The 19,098-nt window shown below is 48.8% G+C and overlaps 1 protein-coding gene and 5 non-coding genes across 6 annotated transcripts in view; 4 read left to right on the plus strand and 2 right to left on the minus strand.

Annotated features, from left to right (window-relative positions):
* The window catches only part of LOC135319037 (neuroblastoma breakpoint family member 6-like protein), a 31,283-nt gene extending 25,833 nt beyond the window's left edge, over positions 1-5,450 (minus strand). Inside the window, exons 1-3 of the mRNA XM_064478139.1 lie at positions 5,266-5,450; positions 3,257-3,359; positions 2,450-2,685 (exon numbers count right to left, since the gene is read on the minus strand). Of these exons, the coding sequence (XP_064334209.1) occupies positions 2,450-2,685; positions 3,257-3,359; positions 5,266-5,443 (517 nt within the window). The 5' untranslated portion in view covers positions 5,444-5,450. The remainder of the gene's footprint in view (positions 1-2,449; positions 2,686-3,256; positions 3,360-5,265) is intronic.
* A 2,275-nt stretch (positions 5,451-7,725) lies between these two features.
* On the plus strand, positions 7,726-7,798 carry TRNAV-CAC (transfer RNA valine (anticodon CAC)). The gene has a single exon. It is a non-coding gene; the product is annotated as a tRNA-Val (tRNA).
* A 6,035-nt stretch (positions 7,799-13,833) lies between these two features.
* On the minus strand, positions 13,834-13,907 carry TRNAN-GUU (transfer RNA asparagine (anticodon GUU)). The gene has a single exon. It is a non-coding gene; the product is annotated as a tRNA-Asn (tRNA).
* Positions 13,908-14,455: 548 nt separating this feature from the next.
* On the plus strand, positions 14,456-14,527 carry TRNAH-GUG (transfer RNA histidin (anticodon GUG)). The gene has a single exon. It is a non-coding gene; the product is annotated as a tRNA-His (tRNA).
* A 1,873-nt stretch (positions 14,528-16,400) lies between these two features.
* Positions 16,401-16,472, plus strand: TRNAE-UUC (transfer RNA glutamic acid (anticodon UUC)). Its single transcript has one exon. It is a non-coding gene; the product is annotated as a tRNA-Glu (tRNA).
* Positions 16,473-17,517: 1,045 nt separating this feature from the next.
* On the plus strand, positions 17,518-17,679 carry LOC116151541 (U1 spliceosomal RNA). The gene has a single exon (XR_004135103.1). It is a non-coding gene; the product is annotated as a U1 spliceosomal RNA (small nuclear RNA).
* The last annotated feature ends 1,419 nt before the right edge of the window (positions 17,680-19,098 follow it).

Raw genomic sequence — 19,098 nt, forward strand, 5'->3', positions numbered from 1 at the left:
TAAACTGACATTGGAGCTACTGCCCATAGTACTCGCAAGTCTGAGCCTAGCAGGGGTTGATTGCCTGCTAAGAAATTCTTTTCAGAGGACTTTAACAGGACCCCGGGTCTCACAACATAATATTCAAAATGTCCAGAGTACAATCTGAAAGTATTCAACATAATAAAAACTTAACAATTATCTCAACAGATGAATAAAAAGCATTTCACAAAGCTCAACATCTATTCAAAATAAAACTCTTGGCAAATAAAGAACAAAAATGAACTTCTTCACATAAATTGGAAACTTTAGTTAGTTAGACCATGCCTGCGCATGTTTCGTTAGGAGACATAATTCCTTCTCTGTTGTCAGCAGTCAACATCATAAGACAAAAAACAGAAGCTTTGTTTGTTCACTCAAATATGAATAAATAAAACAAGCAAAAGCTGCCTCAACCTGATGAAAGTCACCATGATCATTAATTGGAAAACTCAATATTATTAAAATGGTCAATTCTCCTCAAACTCTTCGTAGATTCAAAGCAATGCCACTCAAAATCCTAGCAGGACTTTTAATAGCTAATGACAAGCTGATTGTAAAACTTATATGGAAAGGCAAAGGATCTTGTTTCAGGCAAAGAGTTTTTAGATATAACTGCAAAACCATGATGCATAAGTTGGACTTTATCAATACCAGGAAATTCTTCTCCCTGAAAGACAGTTAAGAGAATGAAAAGGTAAGCCGCAGACTGGGAGACAATACTGGCAAATCAAATATGTGATACAGGACTTGTACCCGGAAATATAAAGAACTCTCAAGACTCAATGATAAGGAAACAGCAACTCAACTGTCAAATGCACATCGTAGTTGAACACTCACTTTACCGAAGATACATGGATGGTCAATAGGCATATGAAAAGACCCTCAGAATCATCAGTCATTAGGAAATGCAAATTAAAACCACAGTGATAGGCCACCACACACCTACTAAAATTGCCAAAATGACAAAAAGCAAAAGAACAACCACCTGAAAATATCAGGATCTGGTACTGGGGAAGAGTTGGAACTCTACTCATTGCTGGGGGGCATGCGGAATGGTAGAGCCACACTGGAAAACGGTTTGGCAGTTTTGTATAAATTAAACGTACACTGACCCCGTGTACCCAGCAACCCCACGCCTGGGTGTTTACCCAAGTGAAGTGAAAACATTTTTCACACAAAAATCTGTGTATGACTCTTAGCAGCGATTATTCGTAAGTGCCCCAGACTGAAAACAATCCAAATGGCCTCCGGTGGATGAAAGGGTAAACAAAAAGTGATACGTCTCTATAATGGAATAGAAGTCAGCACGAAAGCGGGAAATCTATGGGGACAAAAACCAAACACAGCGGTTGCCAGCGCCTGGCGTTGGGGAAAAACGGTTGACTACAAAGAGGCAGAAGGGAATTTTAGGAGGGATGGAACTGTTATATACCTTGATTGTGGGAGTGCTTATAACACTGTATATAACACTTATGTACACATTTTTATTGTGTATCAATACAATATGGGTCATTTTATTGTATATCAAAGTCCTTAAAAATGATTGGATGGCTGCTGCCTCCTGCTCCAAAAGCCTGTGATGAAGGAGGCAGTTGTCATAATGTGGCCTCCAGACCCGTGTAGTCTCCACTGTACTCACCCCCAGCCAGCCCTGTGTTGCCATGGTCCCCAGAGTGTGAGGTGTACCAGCAGGTGTAGTGTAAGCACCTGACAGTCCCTTTTTAAAAAAAAAATGTAACCCAAGTGCCTGATATTAAGCTATTGATTCCCAAGGCATCCACTTCAAAGACGAGGATCTCAAATAACACACTGGCAACTACATGACTAGACAGAGTCAGGTTGCCTCATCCTTGAAGTTTTTTGCTTTAGAAATTCCTGGTTGATTTAGATAACTGATGCTTGACCACTTCCTGCACTGTTTAAAAACTGACGTTTTTTCCTTCTTGCACTTTAATTCCCCTCTTCTGTTTTAAATTCAGCAGTAAAGAGTGAACCCACGGAACCCTAGCTGCCCCATCACAGAACCACAGGACTCTGCTCTCTCTCTCCCTGTGACCTCGCTGTGTGGCCCTGGGTGTGTGTGCACCGCGTAGCCCTCAGGACTTGGGATTAATACACCTTGTGTTTTTCGAAATGTCCTGATGGTTGTTGCTGAGGTGTATCGTGCAATCCTAATAAGAAGCACAAGGGTCTGTCCAGCCACAACATTGGCTCCAGAAGGGGAAATGTCTGCGGGGGCTCGCCTCCAGCCCAGGGGAATACTCTCAGGTATGTCTAGACAGTAGCATCACCATCCTTTGGCTGAGACCGACACGAAACAGCAGGGCATCCGGATAAAGTCACTGGAGGGTCGTGGAGGCAGGGGGTCTCGTGTGAGGCTAGGACCTTGGCAGGAGCTAAGGGTCTTCAGGCCCTGTAGCCGACTTACCGGTGGTGAGCTGGCTGGCAAGTCTCTCTGCCAGCTGGCTTCCTTGGGTCAGTAGCTCACAGAATCTCTGCCTCTGGTAGTAGGCGATGTCAGTGCTCCTGAGGAGACTCTCAAAAGACTTGACTGTGTTCCTTGCATGCTGGGTGAAAAGGTAACAGGCACCTTTTCCTTCCTGTATCTTCTGTCGTAAGTGGGTCAGTTCTTGGGCTTGAGCCTGAATTAGGGGGTCATATTTCCTAAGGTGGGAAGGGAAAGTAAAATTTAAAAATGAATGTAGTGAGTGATAAATTATGGGAGATTTAGCAGAGATACTTCTTAGATTGCCCCTAAGGAATTCCTCATGCTGAATTCTTTATATATATACACACAGACACACACACACATACATATACATATACATACATATATTCGTTTTCATAATTTTTTCACCAAAGATTATTATAAGATATTGAATATAGTTCCCTGTGCTATATAGAAGAAATTTGGTTTTTCTCTACTTTTATATACACCTCATGCTGAGTTCTTGTACAAGTTGTGTGACTTGCCTGTGGCAGAGGGAATGAGGAAATAGCACTGGGTTTGTTTCTTTTTCTTTTTTTTTTAATTACCTTTCTTTTAAAAAGAAATTCCTTCAGCTCCTCACTTCAGCCCCCATCCATTTCAATAAAATATACATCATCAAGCATTATGCAGAACGTAGGGGGTGGAAAGCCAGATACAGAAGTGCTAGACTGGCATTAATTGAAAGGATGAAAAGCAAAACCAATGACAGGGTCAAGATTACCCACACCTTCCCAGTCTCCTTACCCAAGCCTTGCAGCTGATCTCATCTTCTCTGCCAGCTCCCCTTCCTCAAATGGCACTCCCTCCTCCAGCACAAATTCAATAAGTTCTTTGTACTCTTCACAGTCTGAGAAAACAGAGACGCTGCCTCAGGGGAAAGCTGGGCATGCTGCTGTGGTCACTGCCTTCAAGGGAGGAGGCAGGATCCATCCCAGGGGCAGATGTAACCATGGTACCAGGCCCTATGCTGGGATTTCCACACCTTATTCCTCAGCCTCCCAACTACGTGGCATTTGATTACTCCCCACTGTAGAGATGAGGAAAGAGAAGCTCATAGACGGGCAGATTAACTTGCTCAAGATGATTCAGCTGGAATGAGGCAATGTCTGGATCCACACACCCTGAGTTCTGACTCCAAATCTGAGCCACTTTCGCAGCCTCTTAAGTGAAACACTCATCTGGGCATGAAGTAGGACTCTCTGTGTGTTTGGGAAAGCTCCAAGGACTGTAGGGCTGACGGTCTCCCACAATGAGGGTTTCAACGATCCCTCCGTATTTCAAAGATGTAAAAGTTTATCTGGATAAAATCGTGTAAAAAGGTATCTGAAGATGAAAATGTCTGAAAGACAGATGTTCAAATGCTAACAGGTGTGTTAGGTTGGAGGGAGAACTAATGTCTGCCAAGGCACTGTTCTAGCAGATTTTTAAGAATTATCATCACGCAATCATCACCACTACCTGAAGAGGTAGCCACTATTCTTATTACCATTACAGATGCGGAAACAGAGGCATGGAGAAGGTGAGCAACTTGGATTTGAACCCAGGAAGCCTGGCTCTTAATCACAGCACTGTAGTAGTACCCTGACAGGAAGATAGTGGGTGATATCTTTCTTCTTCTCTAGCTTCAAAAAAGTTGTATTATGATTATAATAAATTAAGTTCAAAAAAAACACAAAAAACCAAAACCCTTATATTCGCACACCCCAAAGCTGGTCTTTTCACGTCATTGATAAATAGGCTTTAATTATTACTTTTTTGTCCACGTCAGTAAGTTGGATAGCAAATTTTATCCCTCACTGATTTACGAAAAAATGATTGTAGAAATTTGAAAGCCAACTCAAATTCAATAATCAGTAAGAATCCTCCCGTTTTTTCCCTGTCCCCTCAGGCACTTGCTCCCATGGTCCTTCAGCCACTACGGCTCCACCCTCCCTTCGATGGTGAACAGGTTTGAAATGGTCCAGTGGATTTCCAGATGTGAAAGCTGATGGTGGAGAGGGAAGGGCCATCCCCTGCCCTGCCCTGCCTGCTACGAGGCCTGGAGGTCTCCTCCACTTGGCTTCATTCTCATTTTGCCATTTGTCTCAAAGCCCAGATCCTGGATTTGCTTGCTGTCTGTGAACTTCACATTCAGAGGGAGGTAGCAAAGGTGCTGTAGAGTCTCTGGTTTTCCTGGAAATACCCTCCATCTCACCAGAGGCTGAGGAATGGCTTCTCAGACTTTATGTGCGAAAAGAATCTTGCCCCAGGCATCAGGACTTCCCTCTGTGTCTGCCAGTCACACTCTCACCTCCAGACATCTGTGGCTCAGCTGGGAACAGACAGATTTAAGCTCTTTTAAGGTAGGGAGTCCTATCACTTCTTTCTCCCCAGGGCAGCCGGCACAGTGCTCTGCAAGTGGCTGCTCAGTCAAAGACTGAATTTAATCCTGAGATATTTAAGCCTACAACGAGATTATAGGTTTGTAGAATCTGCCACATGTTCCTGGGAGAGAAAAGAAAGTTGAGTGCCTGAACCAAGATCTTAGCTCAATTCCTCCCATACTCTCACTGCAAACTTTACTCCTTTGTGACTCAGTGTTTCCATCCTCTGCAAACTGAAGGTAAAATACCCATTTCTACCTTTCTAGGAGTACAATCAGGTTTGTTTTGATGGAAGAGAGAGAAGAATGAAGTCTGGAGGGTATTTCATTTCTTGTAGGGAAGATGGGCAATCATTTATCACTTTGGTGACTATGACCCCATAAGGCTTACTGTATTTCTGCAGCTGGTTGGCCAGGGAGTAAACAGTAGCTTTGGATGTGAGGAATTTCTCTGTGAGGTCTCGAAAGTCCTGTTTGACTTTTTCCAGCTGGGAGCGCAAGTTCTGGTTGATTTCCAGGATGCTCATTTCTGTCCTTGAGCCAGAGAAAGAGGTGAGAGATACTGCCATGCTGAAGCTTGTGGTGGAAGAAACAGAGCCAGACCCTGCAGAGAAGAAACCCAAACAAATAATAAATTCAAAACAAGTGAATGGATTATGGTGATGGTTGCACTGCCTGGTAAACTACTAAAAATCATTGAAGTGTACAAGTGGGTTAGTTTTATAGTATGTAAATTATACTTCAATAAAGTTTCTTTAAGTGAAAAGAAAAGTATTTAAACATATCTAAAGAATGCAGATGTAATTCATTACTTACTTTTGGGCCAGACTTCGTCAGCATTCCACCGCTCTGAGGGGCTTTCACCACGGAGGTAAGGCACAAGATGCCAGAGCTCCGAGGCCAGGCTATGCTGAGCGCGCCAGAGAGAGGACCCAGCCGGCCAGGTAACCATGCGGAGGCCCAGAACAGAATTGGAAGGTGGAGCGTGTCGTGGAATCTTGGGGGCCCCTGTCTTCCAGCTGCCTAGGCCACGCCGATACACAAGGCCGCCTGGGCTGTTCTGAAGTTCGCCACTGATGGGGACACCCCCTCCGCAGCCAGTCTCAGTCTGTCTGTATCCACGTGCTGATACCACAGACCTATCTCTTCCTAAAACGTAAAAAACTATTTGTTATTGTTTATTCTTGCAAGCATATAAATCATCAAGGAATTGATATTTCTCAAATTCTTTCATTGTCTTAAACACTGTCATAAAGTCACTTTTCCTCATGGAAAATTTAAGACTTTTAGATACTCTTGGAGTTTTTGGTTTGCTAGTTTTTTTTCCACCCCGTTTTACTATTTTGAGGAAAATATCCCAAATGTAATACTGTGTTCCATGTATGAATAATTAATTTATAAGGGTTACTGGCAAGACTGTGTCTTAATTAACTTCTTACTGCAGACTGACGTTATGATGGCTTCTTTTTCCTCAACGGGAAAGCAACTAGGCTTTTCGTTAACCTTGAAGTCGGCTTTGACATTCCCTACCTCCCAGCCCCACCCTCCTCCTCTATGTGTGGGTTCCTTTGTGTTTTAATCTGTATATGCATATTCCACGCTTATCCCTTATGGATGTCATTCTAGTGCGAAAGGCTTTCTTCCCCACTTGTCAAAGTCATTGAAGTAGATTTTGTATGTTTCTTTGAACACTTGTAGTGGCCACATAATTTGGGGTGCTTTGTAAACTAGTGCTATTCTTTACGTCCAGAGCAGTTTTTATAGAACACTGAGCGATGGCTTGTGTTGACCCAAACTTATTGACCTGTTCTTGTTTTCTCAGAGTGTGGTAAACATCCAGATCTTGGGTCTATGGTAGTTAGTGGTGACCCACAGTATTCCTGTGCAGTGGGATTTAGTGGCATAGAAGCTGAGGTTTTAAAGAGAGGCATAGGCAGGCAGGAGAAATAATCCCCTGACCTCTCCTAACTTCCTACCTATCAATTTCTTCCTGGTTTTGTGAGCCAAGACGAGGGAAATTCCCTGAAATATCTCTCTCTTCCCTTCAGCTGCCTAGCTTTTCCAAGCTAGTGGACTCCACATATATGACCACGGCCACCTCCATATGTGCCACTGAACATTCATGACAAAGTGAGGGTGGAGGACAAACTACCTACACTACTTGCCAACCTGCTTCTAGACTATAGTTCTGGTCTGTGAGATGTCCCAAACTGTATGCAATTCAAGTCCTTCGAAATGTTTTGGGGCATATTATACGGCTTAGTGTACGGTCTATCCTGGAGAATGTTGGGGAAGAGGGTGAACAATCTTGAGAGAAAGAGATCATGAAACCGGCCACCATTTTTCACACAATAGGTTCCTCCTCCAGTCACAGTAGTCTAGGACTACAAAGGAATAGAAGCAGAAGGGGAAAAAAGGATCCCGCAGAGACTGACTCACAGGGGATTGAGCTATTGAGGTTGTCAGATAGGAGCTTAATGTGGTATGTTTTAGCCGTTCAGAAAATAGATGACATGATAAATCTTTTCCAGCAGAGAAAGAGAATCTATTTTGAAAAAGCAAATGGAAGTTCTGGGAGCTGGGGAGTTAGCAGGGCGACCCCTGATCCCGGGCGCTTAGTTGTGGAAGGAGAGACCCTGCGTTGGATGCGGGAACCCGAAACCAAACTGTCCTGGCTGCGGCGGGGTGGGGCAGGGGGGAGGTGCGGAGCCCCAAGCCAGGGCCTCTCTGGGACTGCAGTCTTCTTGCTGGAGGTATTGCTGGCGCTTCGAGCGTTTTGCTCTCAGTTTAAAGGGTTGGTGGGCAGGATAGGGTTTTCCTGGACGTACTGTGAAGCGCCAGCACCAGTTCGGTTTCCGTAGTGTAGTGGTTATCACGTTCGCCTCACACGCGAAAGGTCCCCGGTTCGAAACCGGGCGGAAACACGTCCGCTTTCTTTTCCGCCCCTCCGATATTTACATTCCCATTGGAAAAACTAAAAGGAGGCAAGGAGGGGTGGGACGTGCTGGCGTGCACAGCTGTGCTCTCCTTCCCCAGGATACATGGGAGGAGTTCCCTTGCTACCGGGAAGCCTACTCCGCACTAGGAACCGGGCCTCCTTTCTCCGCTCTCGGTCACTTTGGACACCGCTTAGCTCAAGGAGGGCACAGGACAAGGCCCCCTTCAAGTTACCTTTACATCCGGAAATCCCCTCACTTTCTCATTTAGAGACTTTTCCCCTCTACACGCTGACACCTATTAAGTCTCGGAAAACCACGAAGTTCACCCCTGTGAAGCACACTTGGCTTTCCCGCACCTCAGCACACCTGCGGAACACGTTGATTTGCCTGACAGAACAAAAGAGAAGTAACCCTGCACCGAGGGTTCGAGTCAAAGACGCGTAGTTGAGAATTTCAGGCTCCACGAATTGAGCTGGTCGGGGAGGAAAAGGAGCCAGTACCCCTGCCGTCACCGGGAGCGCCCCTGGACTGAGGACAGAGGTCAGCAAGGAGACCCATCCGCTCATCTCCCGCTGAGAGCCAGGTCTGCGCCTGACTTAAAAGGAAACCGAGGTTCAGAAAGAGAGAATGACCTCGGCTCTGCCGCGGACAGAGACGTAGCTGGACTAGGAGGGAACCCAGCCGGTTACCACGTGCGGCCTGGCCTGGCCTGGCCTCGGAGCAGAGAGCGTCGCCCACAGCGGGAGAGGGGAAGGGTGACGAGCAGCGGGCCAAGGGCCGGGAGCCTTGCACAGCTGCATTCAGCCCAGAGGGGCTGGGAATGGCCTCTTTTTCTGCTCTGTCCTTAGAAACCCAACATTTATTGTCACGAGTTTCGACTAGACATGGCAAATTCGAGCGGGATGGTGAGTGGGCTTTGTTTCCTATGACTCCCTGGTGGTCTCTTGGTTAGGATTTGAAGCCTCCGCAGCCCGGGTTCGATTCCCGGCCAGAGAAATTTCTTTTCTCACCGTCTTGGCTCCCAGGAACCCTGCGGTTTGCCTCAAGGTCCCTACGCCGAGGGAAGGTGCGATGATCCGCCGGGGGATGGGCGGCCTTCTTTCTACCCTCTGCGCCTTCATCTCACAGACCTAATGGCGCACAGAGTTTTCATCCAAAGAGAACCTAGGACTTGTGTTCCAAGAACTCATCGAAAATCAGAAACATTGGAAACACACACAACATTTGAAATACTAACATCGCATATTCTGTCCCTATCCGCACACCGAGCCCTTTACCATCTTTGATTCGGCGCTCCCTCGCCAATGTATCAACTGCGACACCATTTGAGAGTAACTGCCGTCATCTCAATTCAAGATCACTGCTTGGGCCGCTGTTGCTCCTTTCCTTTGTCGAGTCCCTCCAAACCGGCTTCTGCGGGACCCGTCCGCCAAGGCCACAGGAAGGCTTTGCCCTCGCGAGCAGGCCCCTTGTGCCCCTTCGGGAACCCGAAATCTCGTCTCTTCAGGCTGCCGGAGTGCAGGCCAGACGCGCCCTGTGCTTGTGGGAACACGACTGGGTTGTCATCCCCCAGCTGCCGCTGCCTCCGGACCCCTCCTGGCTGCCTCCGTGGGCGGCGGGGTCTTGGGTCAGCCTGAGCGCTGGAGCCGCCCACCTGGGGAGAGGCCCTTTCAGGGAAGTGCGGCCGCCCCCTTGGCTCTTGCCTGGCTCCGTGTGCCCTGCAGGGAACATGAAGGGTTCTGACCTGACAGAAAGCAGAAGAACCTTTCCCGTGATGGGAGGATGAGGGGAGCGGGTAGGAAATGCGTCAGAGGGTGGGGGAAAGTTCTCAAGGGCTTTCCAGAATTGTCGGCCTCGGTGCTGTCAGGTGGGCGACTGCCCTGTGATAATGGTGCTTGGTCTTCTCTTGTCCGGACCTTGACGTGGTGCTGGGTCCAGTCTGAGTTTAAGCAGACAGAGGCAGCCTGATTTGCAGTACAGATTCCAGTGCGTCTGTCTCCAAAGAGGGGTAGTCACCCAGCTTGTGGTTGTAGGATCCCAGGGGATGACATGCATGGGAAAGTTTTCTTGAACTTTCCTTCTTGGTCACATGTAACTCAGGGGGTAAAAACGAAGTTTAGCTCTAGACAAATGAATGGACTTTGGAGCTAGGTTAAAAAAAAAAAAAAGATACTTTTACAGACTTTAAAGAATTCTAGTAATTGACGTGTAACAGCGTAGACAGCATTTGTGTCATGTCATACTGCTGAAGGTGAACCCTTGTATGCATCACATCACTTTGAGAACTTCTGTCTGAAAGGTACTTTGTGCTGTCTTCCAGATTTTCGAATAATGTGGAAGCACAGTGTTGGGAGCACAGTGTTCTAGGTTGTATACGTCCTGAAATTATTTTCCCTTCAAAATCCTAAGGATACTGAATGGCCTAAATGTCCTCATCTGGTTTTACTGGTCCAGTATGCAAACTTGAATTCCGATAAATATTTAAGTTTATAAAATTTAAAATTTTGAGTTCCAGCAAAATAAACATACCACATACCATACAATGTCTTTGAAATAAAGTCTCATAATTCTAGAAATCATAGCGACTTAGTTATTTCACTTACAATTTTGAGGTAGACTTTTTAGGCATCGTGCGATATTTGAACCAACATGCATTTCTCCATTATGATTCGGCTCAAGTTGTGATTTTAAGATCCATTTTTCCCTTTTAAGTTCTTTAACTGATAATAAATTGGATTAATTAATTATAATCTTTGCCTGGAGGATTTCTAATTAACACAGGAATAACAAAAATACTGTTCTGATACAATGCTGCTGCATATTTTTATACGTTGATGAGTGGCCGAAGGTTAACAGGTTAAGAGGAGGTGTGGGCACCTTGAGCGGATGTCAGTGAATGGCCAGCCACTGTCAAGGAGCCATATAGAGACAGTGACAGTCATGTTACTGCAGGCTTGGTGGTATAGGAGGGAACCTAGTCATTAGAGTGTGTGCCTCCAACCAAAGCGAAAACACACAGAGAAAAGAGGAGAAGAACAAATGTCTTGGACGGGTGTGTATTTCCCCCTCCAATCGAGAAGCTACTTGGCAGGAAGAAATCTGGAGTCATTCTGGCCAGTCTTCTCGAGACTCGATCAAGCAGGTCACCACCAAAAACAATGACAATTGTTGAAAGGCTTTCTAAACACCTTGGAAGTTTAGCGGCTGAGCACATGCAATGGGGTGTCTTTGGGTCACATCCACATCGTCCCTGTATGGTACCTCCCACTTACGTGATTCAGGAGGGCACCACTCCCCTTGTTAGAGTATTGGATAGATATATAGGAACTTGGTTGTGATGACAGGAGTGTGAAGAAAAGGCTCGTTCTTTGAGTTAAAAAAAAGTGCATCGGAGTAGAAATTGGCACACCTTCTATTGAAATCAAACTGGGAAAACATGAAGATACGCTTTCAGCTTCTGGTGGAGGTGGGGTGAGACGAATCAGATTTACCACCCTGCCTGAAATCTCACCCTACCTCCCAACCCCACCCCCAACCACCGCCCCCAGGAAAAGGAAAAAGAGGAAAGACACGAAACACCGGTTTTCAAGACACTGGAAATCAGGCAGCAAAACCCAGCAACCCCTGAGACATGAGCAACAACCAACGTGAGTCCTGTCATTGGCCTGGCTTACTGCTTCCAGACTTTCCAGGCTAGGCACCAGGAGGGGGATCTGAGGCCAACTCCTTGGGCTGTGGAGATGAAGCTGAGTTTTGATTGGAGGACAAGGCAGCTAGAGTGCACAGGACAGAGATCCAGTGATGAGAGAGAGAGAGAGAGGAAGAGAACCCTGGGATATGAAAAGGCTCTCCCTCAAGGACTCAGCAGAGCAATGATCGCGAACAGGGTATGCTTATGCAGAAACTACCCGAGGCCAAGGAAGGAAACTTGAAAAGATCAATGCACAGTGTGCCTGCTGCTCACGCAGGACAGGCAATTGCACTCGCTCCCCCAAGCCAGCCTGGACTACTCATAATTCACAGGCCTTTGGGAAGAACACTCAGGAAGATTTTTTTCAGTAGTGAGAGTAATCAGCCCTAGAATGACCTACCTAAACTATCACAAAAGCAAGGCCCAAAGGGATCAAACTGTTTACAAGTCACTTAACTGTGCCACAGAACGAAACTCAAGACGATTTCTAGGAATACCAAAATAGCGAGCGCCCAAGAAGGGAAACTTTGACGATGTCTGGCATCCAATCAAAGGTGCCAGGCATGCAAAGAGGCAGGAGAAAATGACAAGGAGGAGAACAATCAATCAATCAACCGAAACTGAACCATAACTGACAAGACGTTAAAATTCCCAGGGAGGACTTCAAGACAGTTATGATGACTGTGTTGCCCATGTGCCAAGAGTTAAGTAGAAATATGGAACATTTTCCAGTGGCCTGAATCAAACTGTAGACGTGGAAACTATCACATCTGAGATAATAAGTTCACCAGGTGGAAATGACATCAGTTTGACATCACAGGAAAAAAAGATTAGGGAACATAAAGGCATGAACAACCGACAATATCCAAAATGAACCTACAGTAAAAAAAGAAAAAGAAAGAAAAAGAAAAAGAAAAAAGAAAAAATTCTTTTTTTTTTTTTTAATGAACAGAGCATTATTGAGTGGTAGAGTGACTTTAAAAGGCCTAATATATGAGTAATTTGGAATCTCTGGAAAGACTCCGGGAGAAGGGAAAAATTTGGAAGAAATATTGACGGAAAATTTTCCGATCATAATAAAAATTATAAATCCACTGATCCAAGGAGCCAAATGAACAGCAGCAGCACATGAAACATGAAGAAAACCACATCTAGTCACATCATACTTAACTTGCTCAACTCCACTGAAAAAGAAAAGAAAAATATCTCCAAAGCAGCCAGAGGAAAAAGACATGGTACATAAAAAAAATAAAATAAAATAAAAAAAATAAAAATATGCCAGACTCCTCATCAGAAACAGTGCCAGAGAGAAGACAGTGGAGCAACATCTTTAAGGGACTGAAGGGGTCGGGGGAGTGAATGTGTAATTGCATACCTCCTCCCCAAGAAACGTCTTTCAAAAATGAAGGTGCATAATGACATCTACAGACATATAAACGCTGAAGGAATTCATCACCAGCAGACCCACACTATGAGAAATGTGAAAGGAGTCCACTGATACCGGATGGAAATCTGGATGTACACAAAGGGATGAAGGACAACAGAAAAGGTACTTGCATGGGGAACTATGTAACATTTTTCTTATTACTTAAATCTCTTTTTTTTTAAAAAGTGAGATTAAACCAAAGTAATAACGATGGATTGTGGGGTTTATAACCTATGTAAAGTGAAATGCCTGCCAACAACAGCATAAAGGCCAGCGGGGGGAATGTGAAGAGGTGTGGCATGACTTGAAGAAAGACTGTGCTGTGGTTAGCTACCGACGTATGCTATAAAGCTGAAAGCAATAGCCGAAATAACCAAACCAAAGAGTTACAGCTAATAAGCCAACAAAGGAGTGGAAATGGAATCATCCAGAAACCATGTAAACACTGTGATAGAGCAATGGCTCTCCGGGGGCTCTTCGCTAGAGAAGCACTCGTACAAGGGGCCAAAGATACGTGTTCAGGAATGAGGACTACAGCATTACTTGTAACCATGAAATCATAGAACCAGATTAATCTCAAAAGTATATGGAAATGGTTAAATCAACACTAGTAAGTACAAAGACGGAAGAAACTCCGTTGTTAAAAAGGAATTCAGAGTAACGATGACTCAAGTGAGCTGACATTTTCAGCCAGCCAGCGAGCGACCTAGTTTTCCTGGTGCGGTTCTGGGCCAGCCTCAAGTGATGAATTGAGGAGCTTAGGTTCTCCTGTCGTACACAAGACGACGCAGAGGTCAGGAGCGTAGTGGTGGGGGCATCGCTCTTTGGCCGTGAGGGGAGAGGATGCACAGAGTAGAGAGAGAACCTCAAGATCTTAGCTCTCTCAAAAGGGCAGGCTGAACACGTCCCTGGGTGGGCTCGAACCACCAACCTTTCGGTTAACAGCCGAACGCGCTGGCCGATTGCGCCACAGAGACGCTCGGGCGACGCCTTCTCTCAGGCTCAGAGAGAGCAAGTTCGGCTTCCGCGCTCGGCTCAGTCACTCGCCTTTCTCAGGACCGCGGTGCCGGCTCCAAAGCCTCAGAAAACCCGGGAAGTGGAGTCGACGCGGCGTGTTCGTCCGGTGGGAAAGCCGTGCGTCGGGCGATTCCGAAGGCAGAAGGGACAGCCGAGCGGGAAGCCGGAACCCAGGTGGTGGGGAGGGTCGGTCAGAAGGGACGAGCGGGAAGAGGCGGGGAAGAAGCCCGCGAGGCGGGGAGGAGGACAAGGAGACTTCCTAGGAGGCCTGTGCAGAGACACGTGCGGATCTGGGGAGACGAGGATTGGTTTGGGGCTTGGTTTGGTTTGGTTTGATCATGAGGTATCAAACTTGAGGGGAAGAGAGTGCAGAATGGAGAGCGGGCGTGAAAGAGAGAAGAGTGCAAATACCCGAGGTTGTCCAAGAACCAAAGGGCGCGGTAATCGGAAAGATTTGACGTCAAGAGTGCTCCAGCAAGACGCAGGCCCGTCGCAGCGAGCGTGGTGCGCCGTGATCGTATAGTGGTTAGTACTCTGCGTTGTGGCCGCAGCAACCTCGGTTCGAATCCGAGTCACGGCACTGTCCCTGCCTCCCGCGGGGAAGGCGGTTGCTTCTCTTTTGATTTGGGGTTAAGCTTGACAGGGGCCTGGGGGCCACAGGGCACTGCTTTTTCCCTGGCCACCGGGCGCGATGAGGTCAGGAGAAGGCAAGGAAACGCTACAGACCGCTGACCTGGGGACCTTCTCTACTCCGTGTCTGAGCAGAAGGGAACCGAAGGAAGCCTTTTATCTTCTACCCCAAACTGGGGAAATCTTTCATGCCCTAGCTGCCCAGCGAGGAGCCTCCTGTGCTATCACCGGCGGGAAATGTTGTTTCTGGCTTACTCAAAATCTACAGGATCTTAAAGACCACAGACAAAATTTTTTATCACATAAGGGACTCCTCCTCCCTAGACCTCTTTAGCTGGTTTAACCTTGGCTGCTGGGAATCTCTGCTCTGAGGACTTTCTCAATCCTTGCCTATCGTTTCCCCTTATAGTCATCATAGTAACCTCTCCAGTGCCCGTCTACTCTCAGGGATTTTAAAGGCCTGTCGGCAGCCACTCGCGAGACAAACAGTATCCATCCGGACTGGACAACTGGAAGAACTTAACAAGAACCACATACATGGTGATCGCGGTGATTACCTGACCCTCCGGCCTGAGGACTCAACTAGTGGAAACAGCGAATGCCTGATTCTTCCGCCTGACTACATCCATGCTGGTAACCGAGGGTCACATTATACTGAGAGCATGACCGGAGGGGGGGGGGGGCGGAATTGTTCAAATCAAACACAAATAGAGATCAGACTTGACAATTCCCTGAGCAGATGACCCAGTTTAGTCATACAAACAAACGTTAATTGAGCTTATTTTACCGAACAAGTGAAACTTCTCTTGCGCCACTTCTTGTTTAGGCCTCTGAAAATCATAAACAAAACTTTAAAGCATTCAGCAAAGTTGGTATGAGACACTACTTTTAACCAGTTCCCTACCACTAGGAAAACTCTAACGATATAACCAGTCACTGTGAAAATAAACAGCCATGCCTCCTCACTATATATAAGCTGCTTTTTAATTCTATCTCCGAGCCCCGTTCCGTATTCTGTGTGCGTGCTCCCAGTTCCCAGACTGTCTTTGTGCACGGTAAACTTTTATTAAGTACTGTTTCGGTGATCCAGTGGTTTTACTTCTGCTGGCTGAACTCTAAGAGTACCTCAACATTTTCATCTATCGATTGGGCCAACGAGGGAACCCCGCTTCATACTGTTGTGGTCATATGTGCCTGGATTTAGTGACCACTCAATCAATAATACAGAATCACAGTAAGTCACAGTAAGTCTTCAGGTCAGGCAGTGCAGGTCTTCTGTTCTGTTCTTCCTCGGGGATGCCCGAATAAAATGATCCCTAAAGCTGCTGTGAAAAGCTTCACCCAAAGAGGCGTGAAGTTCCAGGAGGGAAGAGAGGAACCTCACGTCGCAGACCCAGCCTGGCTGGTCCTCGAGGGCAGAACCAAAGAAGAGGCTAACCGGCAGAAAGCCCACCCCCATGATCTCGATGAAAGTCTTAAATCCTAACGTCCAATTGAGCAGGGGGCCGAGCTGAATCCACTCCTGCGCCCTGATCCGGAGAGTCGTCTGCACGAGTTCAGTGACCAGGAACAGGAGGAGAGACGGTGCACATCGCTGGTTCTCAATTGGGGCGCGATTTGGGCTCCCACCCTCCCCCTCCCCGGCCCCCCACTGTGACACTTTGTGCGTCACCTGCGGGCTCCTTTTTTGGAGGAAGCAGAGAGGGAACGGCCTTGGAAAAGGGTGTCTGGAATGCCGGGTGGCCTCTCGGAAGGCCCTCGGAGAGTGAAGGGTAAAGGTCACGCTGGTCCGAAGGAAGGAGATAAGGTAAGCGACGTGCAGCTCCCTGGTGGTCTAGTGGCTAGGATTCGGCGCTTTCACCGCCGCGGCCCGGGTTCGATTCCCGGTCAGGGAACTTCTTTTGTGCCGCCTGCTTTCCCCGCAGCACCGAGTCTTCAACTCCCGCCGAGGTAAGGGAAACAGAAGCGGCCGATTCTCAGGGCACCCAGGTCTTGCTTAGCTCCGTGTCAGCCCTCCCCGCCGCCGCGCCAAGTGGCTTTAGAGGGCTTCTGAGCTTCTTGCTCAGCTTTCCACAGCCCTGCAGAGCTTCCACAGCCCCTGTGGGGCTGCACCCGAGCCCGCGCCCCTTGCCACCTCAGGCGCGCCGGTCAGGCTGAGCTCTGAAGAAGCCTCTGAGAGAAGCCAAGCCCAGTCATGGTGTTCCTAGGTACCCTCGAAACGGGCGCGTCTGGCTGAGACGCCTCAGCTCAGTTCGCGGATGAAACGTTCCGGAAGAGGTGCCTGGAGGCAACATCCGCGAGGGTTGAGAGGAAGGTGAGCGCTGGGCCAGGTCCTCCAGGGCTGTCCCGTTTGCAGATGAAGCGGTGGAGGGAGTTAACATCAGTTAACTGACCCAACGAAGGCAGCATGTGGAAAGCATGCGAAAAATGGAAAACTGTTGCCATAAGCAGAAGGTAAGAGTAGAAATCAACACCAGTCAGTATATCAAAACGATGCCACCCTCCACGGTCAAATCCCGCAGTTGCTACAACGGCTGGTGCATTTAAACCCTGTACACTCTACCAGGCCCTGGGCGCGTTTTCCCTTTTCCCGTGGAGGCTCACTCCGAAGACCTGTTGGAATCAATGTTGCGTCCACTGGAAGGCAAGAGGAGAGCGAGCGAGAGCCAGGGGAGATGCTGTGGACCGAGCCTGCAGAGGCTGTAGGTGGAGTGTGGAGATGAGAGCGCAGCGGCTGCGAATCAGTGGGTCGGGAGCTGAAAAGCGGTCAGTCTTGCGGGCCGGGCAGCGGGATCTCCTGAGTGTTGGGCGGGGTGGGTGAAGGAGGGGGCGGCGGTGGCGTCCGTTGGATTCCTTTGTGGAGAGCGGTTTGGAAGAACAGCGAGGGCCGGGGGGAGGGGAGGGGTGGGAGGCTGCCCTGTGCCTGCGGGGTGTGTGCTCATACTTACCGGGCACAGGAGAGACTGTGATCACCAAGATGGTTTTCTCAGGGCGGGGCTCTTCTGTTGCTCTCGGGACGTGCTGACCCCTGCGATTTCCCCGTGTGTGGGAAACTACCGCAGAGTTTGTGCTAATGGGGGACTACCTTCGTGCTCTTCCCCTGTTACCCTTCGGTTCATGAAGACTACTCTCTTCCGTGGTGCCTCCCTGCGCTCGGCTCCCCAGGTGCCCCACAACCGGCGCTCCACTGCTAGGGAAATCGGGTCTGCAGGCCCCATCCTCCTGGCTTTCCTATTTTGTGACCAAAGCGCATGGATGGGTCCTGCTCCTTGCGCCAGGCCTCCTGTCTGTCCGCGAGCGCCGGCCCGCTTCTGGCCACGCGTGTGTGTGCGCCCGCGCCGGGCTCCAGCCCACCGGGCTCGGCGCTGGTCTGGGCAGCCGGTGCAGGCTGGCTGGCAGGCATCAGCAGGAGAAAGGCCACTCGGCTGGGGTGGTGCGGAGGCGTGGGAACGTCGCCTCGCCCGAAGGCCTCGCGCCCCACCGTCCCTTTGGGACCAGGTCGGAACGAGGCACCCCTTCCAGGAACATGAGGGCCCGAGGCCTCCTTTCGCAGGGAGGCTCCCGGGGCCAGCCCGCCCTTCCCCTGCCCGGGCTAGATGACTCTTCTGGCCTCTCACCCGGCCTCCCCTTCTCCGTTTTCCTCTTCCACCCCGGGGGCTGTGTCCCTGGGGAGACTAAACGCTCCCCGCCCACCCCCTAACCCTCAGAAATGACCCAGCCCCCTCTCCAGTGCTGACGGAGGGAGTTGGATCCGTGTTTTCCTACAACGGGAGGAGAGAGAACCTTTGGCGGCAGGAAGCAACCTGTTCCCTTGCTGGGTCTCTTGGCTCAGCCCATCGAGGGGCCTGGCTCAGGGACCCGGAATCTTCGCTCCTCCTTGAGGGGCCTGGGTCGCGCGCGGCCCACGGAGGTGGCCGGGTTGGCTTCTCTCCCACTGCTCCTCAAGGAAGAGCAGGAGCATCCTGTGGGGCCCGCTCTTATCCAGAAGAGGCACCCGGGAAATGATCCAGCAGAAGCCGGGACTCTGCGCAACGGACCACTTCGGAGCGACGCTTTGGTTGGCGGGTCGTTGCCCCCGAGGGCCTCGGAGAGGGCAGAAATCAGCCAGGACGATGCGTTCTTCAGCGCCTTGACTGAGACAAACGGGAAGGAGGGTGTCTCCCAAGAGGGCTGCCGCCCCGAAGCCTCTGGTAGCAGAGGGGCTTCTGGAGCCAGAGGGCCCCCTCTCCGCCAGGGTTATCAGTCGGCTGCTGCAGAGATCTCACCTGGCTGAGGTCTCCTCTTCCTCCTCCCCTCCTCCCCTCCTCCCCCACCTCCTTTTCTTCCCCTTCTTCCCCCTCCTCCACCTCACCCCTCTTCGTTTTCTATCCTGATGTTCCTTGAGTGCCTGTCTTCCTTTTGTGCCACGGGACATGTCACCTCTGCCGAAGATCACACAATTCCTTAGGTTGCTCTGAGCTTCAAATAAGGAAATGTAGGCAAAGGTGCCAAAAATTCTCAATAATTGTGATCTCTTCTTGT

Source organism: Camelus dromedarius, chromosome 23 (assembly GCF_036321535.1).
Source record: "Camelus dromedarius isolate mCamDro1 chromosome 23, mCamDro1.pat, whole genome shotgun sequence".
NCBI lineage: Eukaryota > Metazoa > Chordata > Mammalia > Artiodactyla > Camelidae > Camelus > Camelus dromedarius.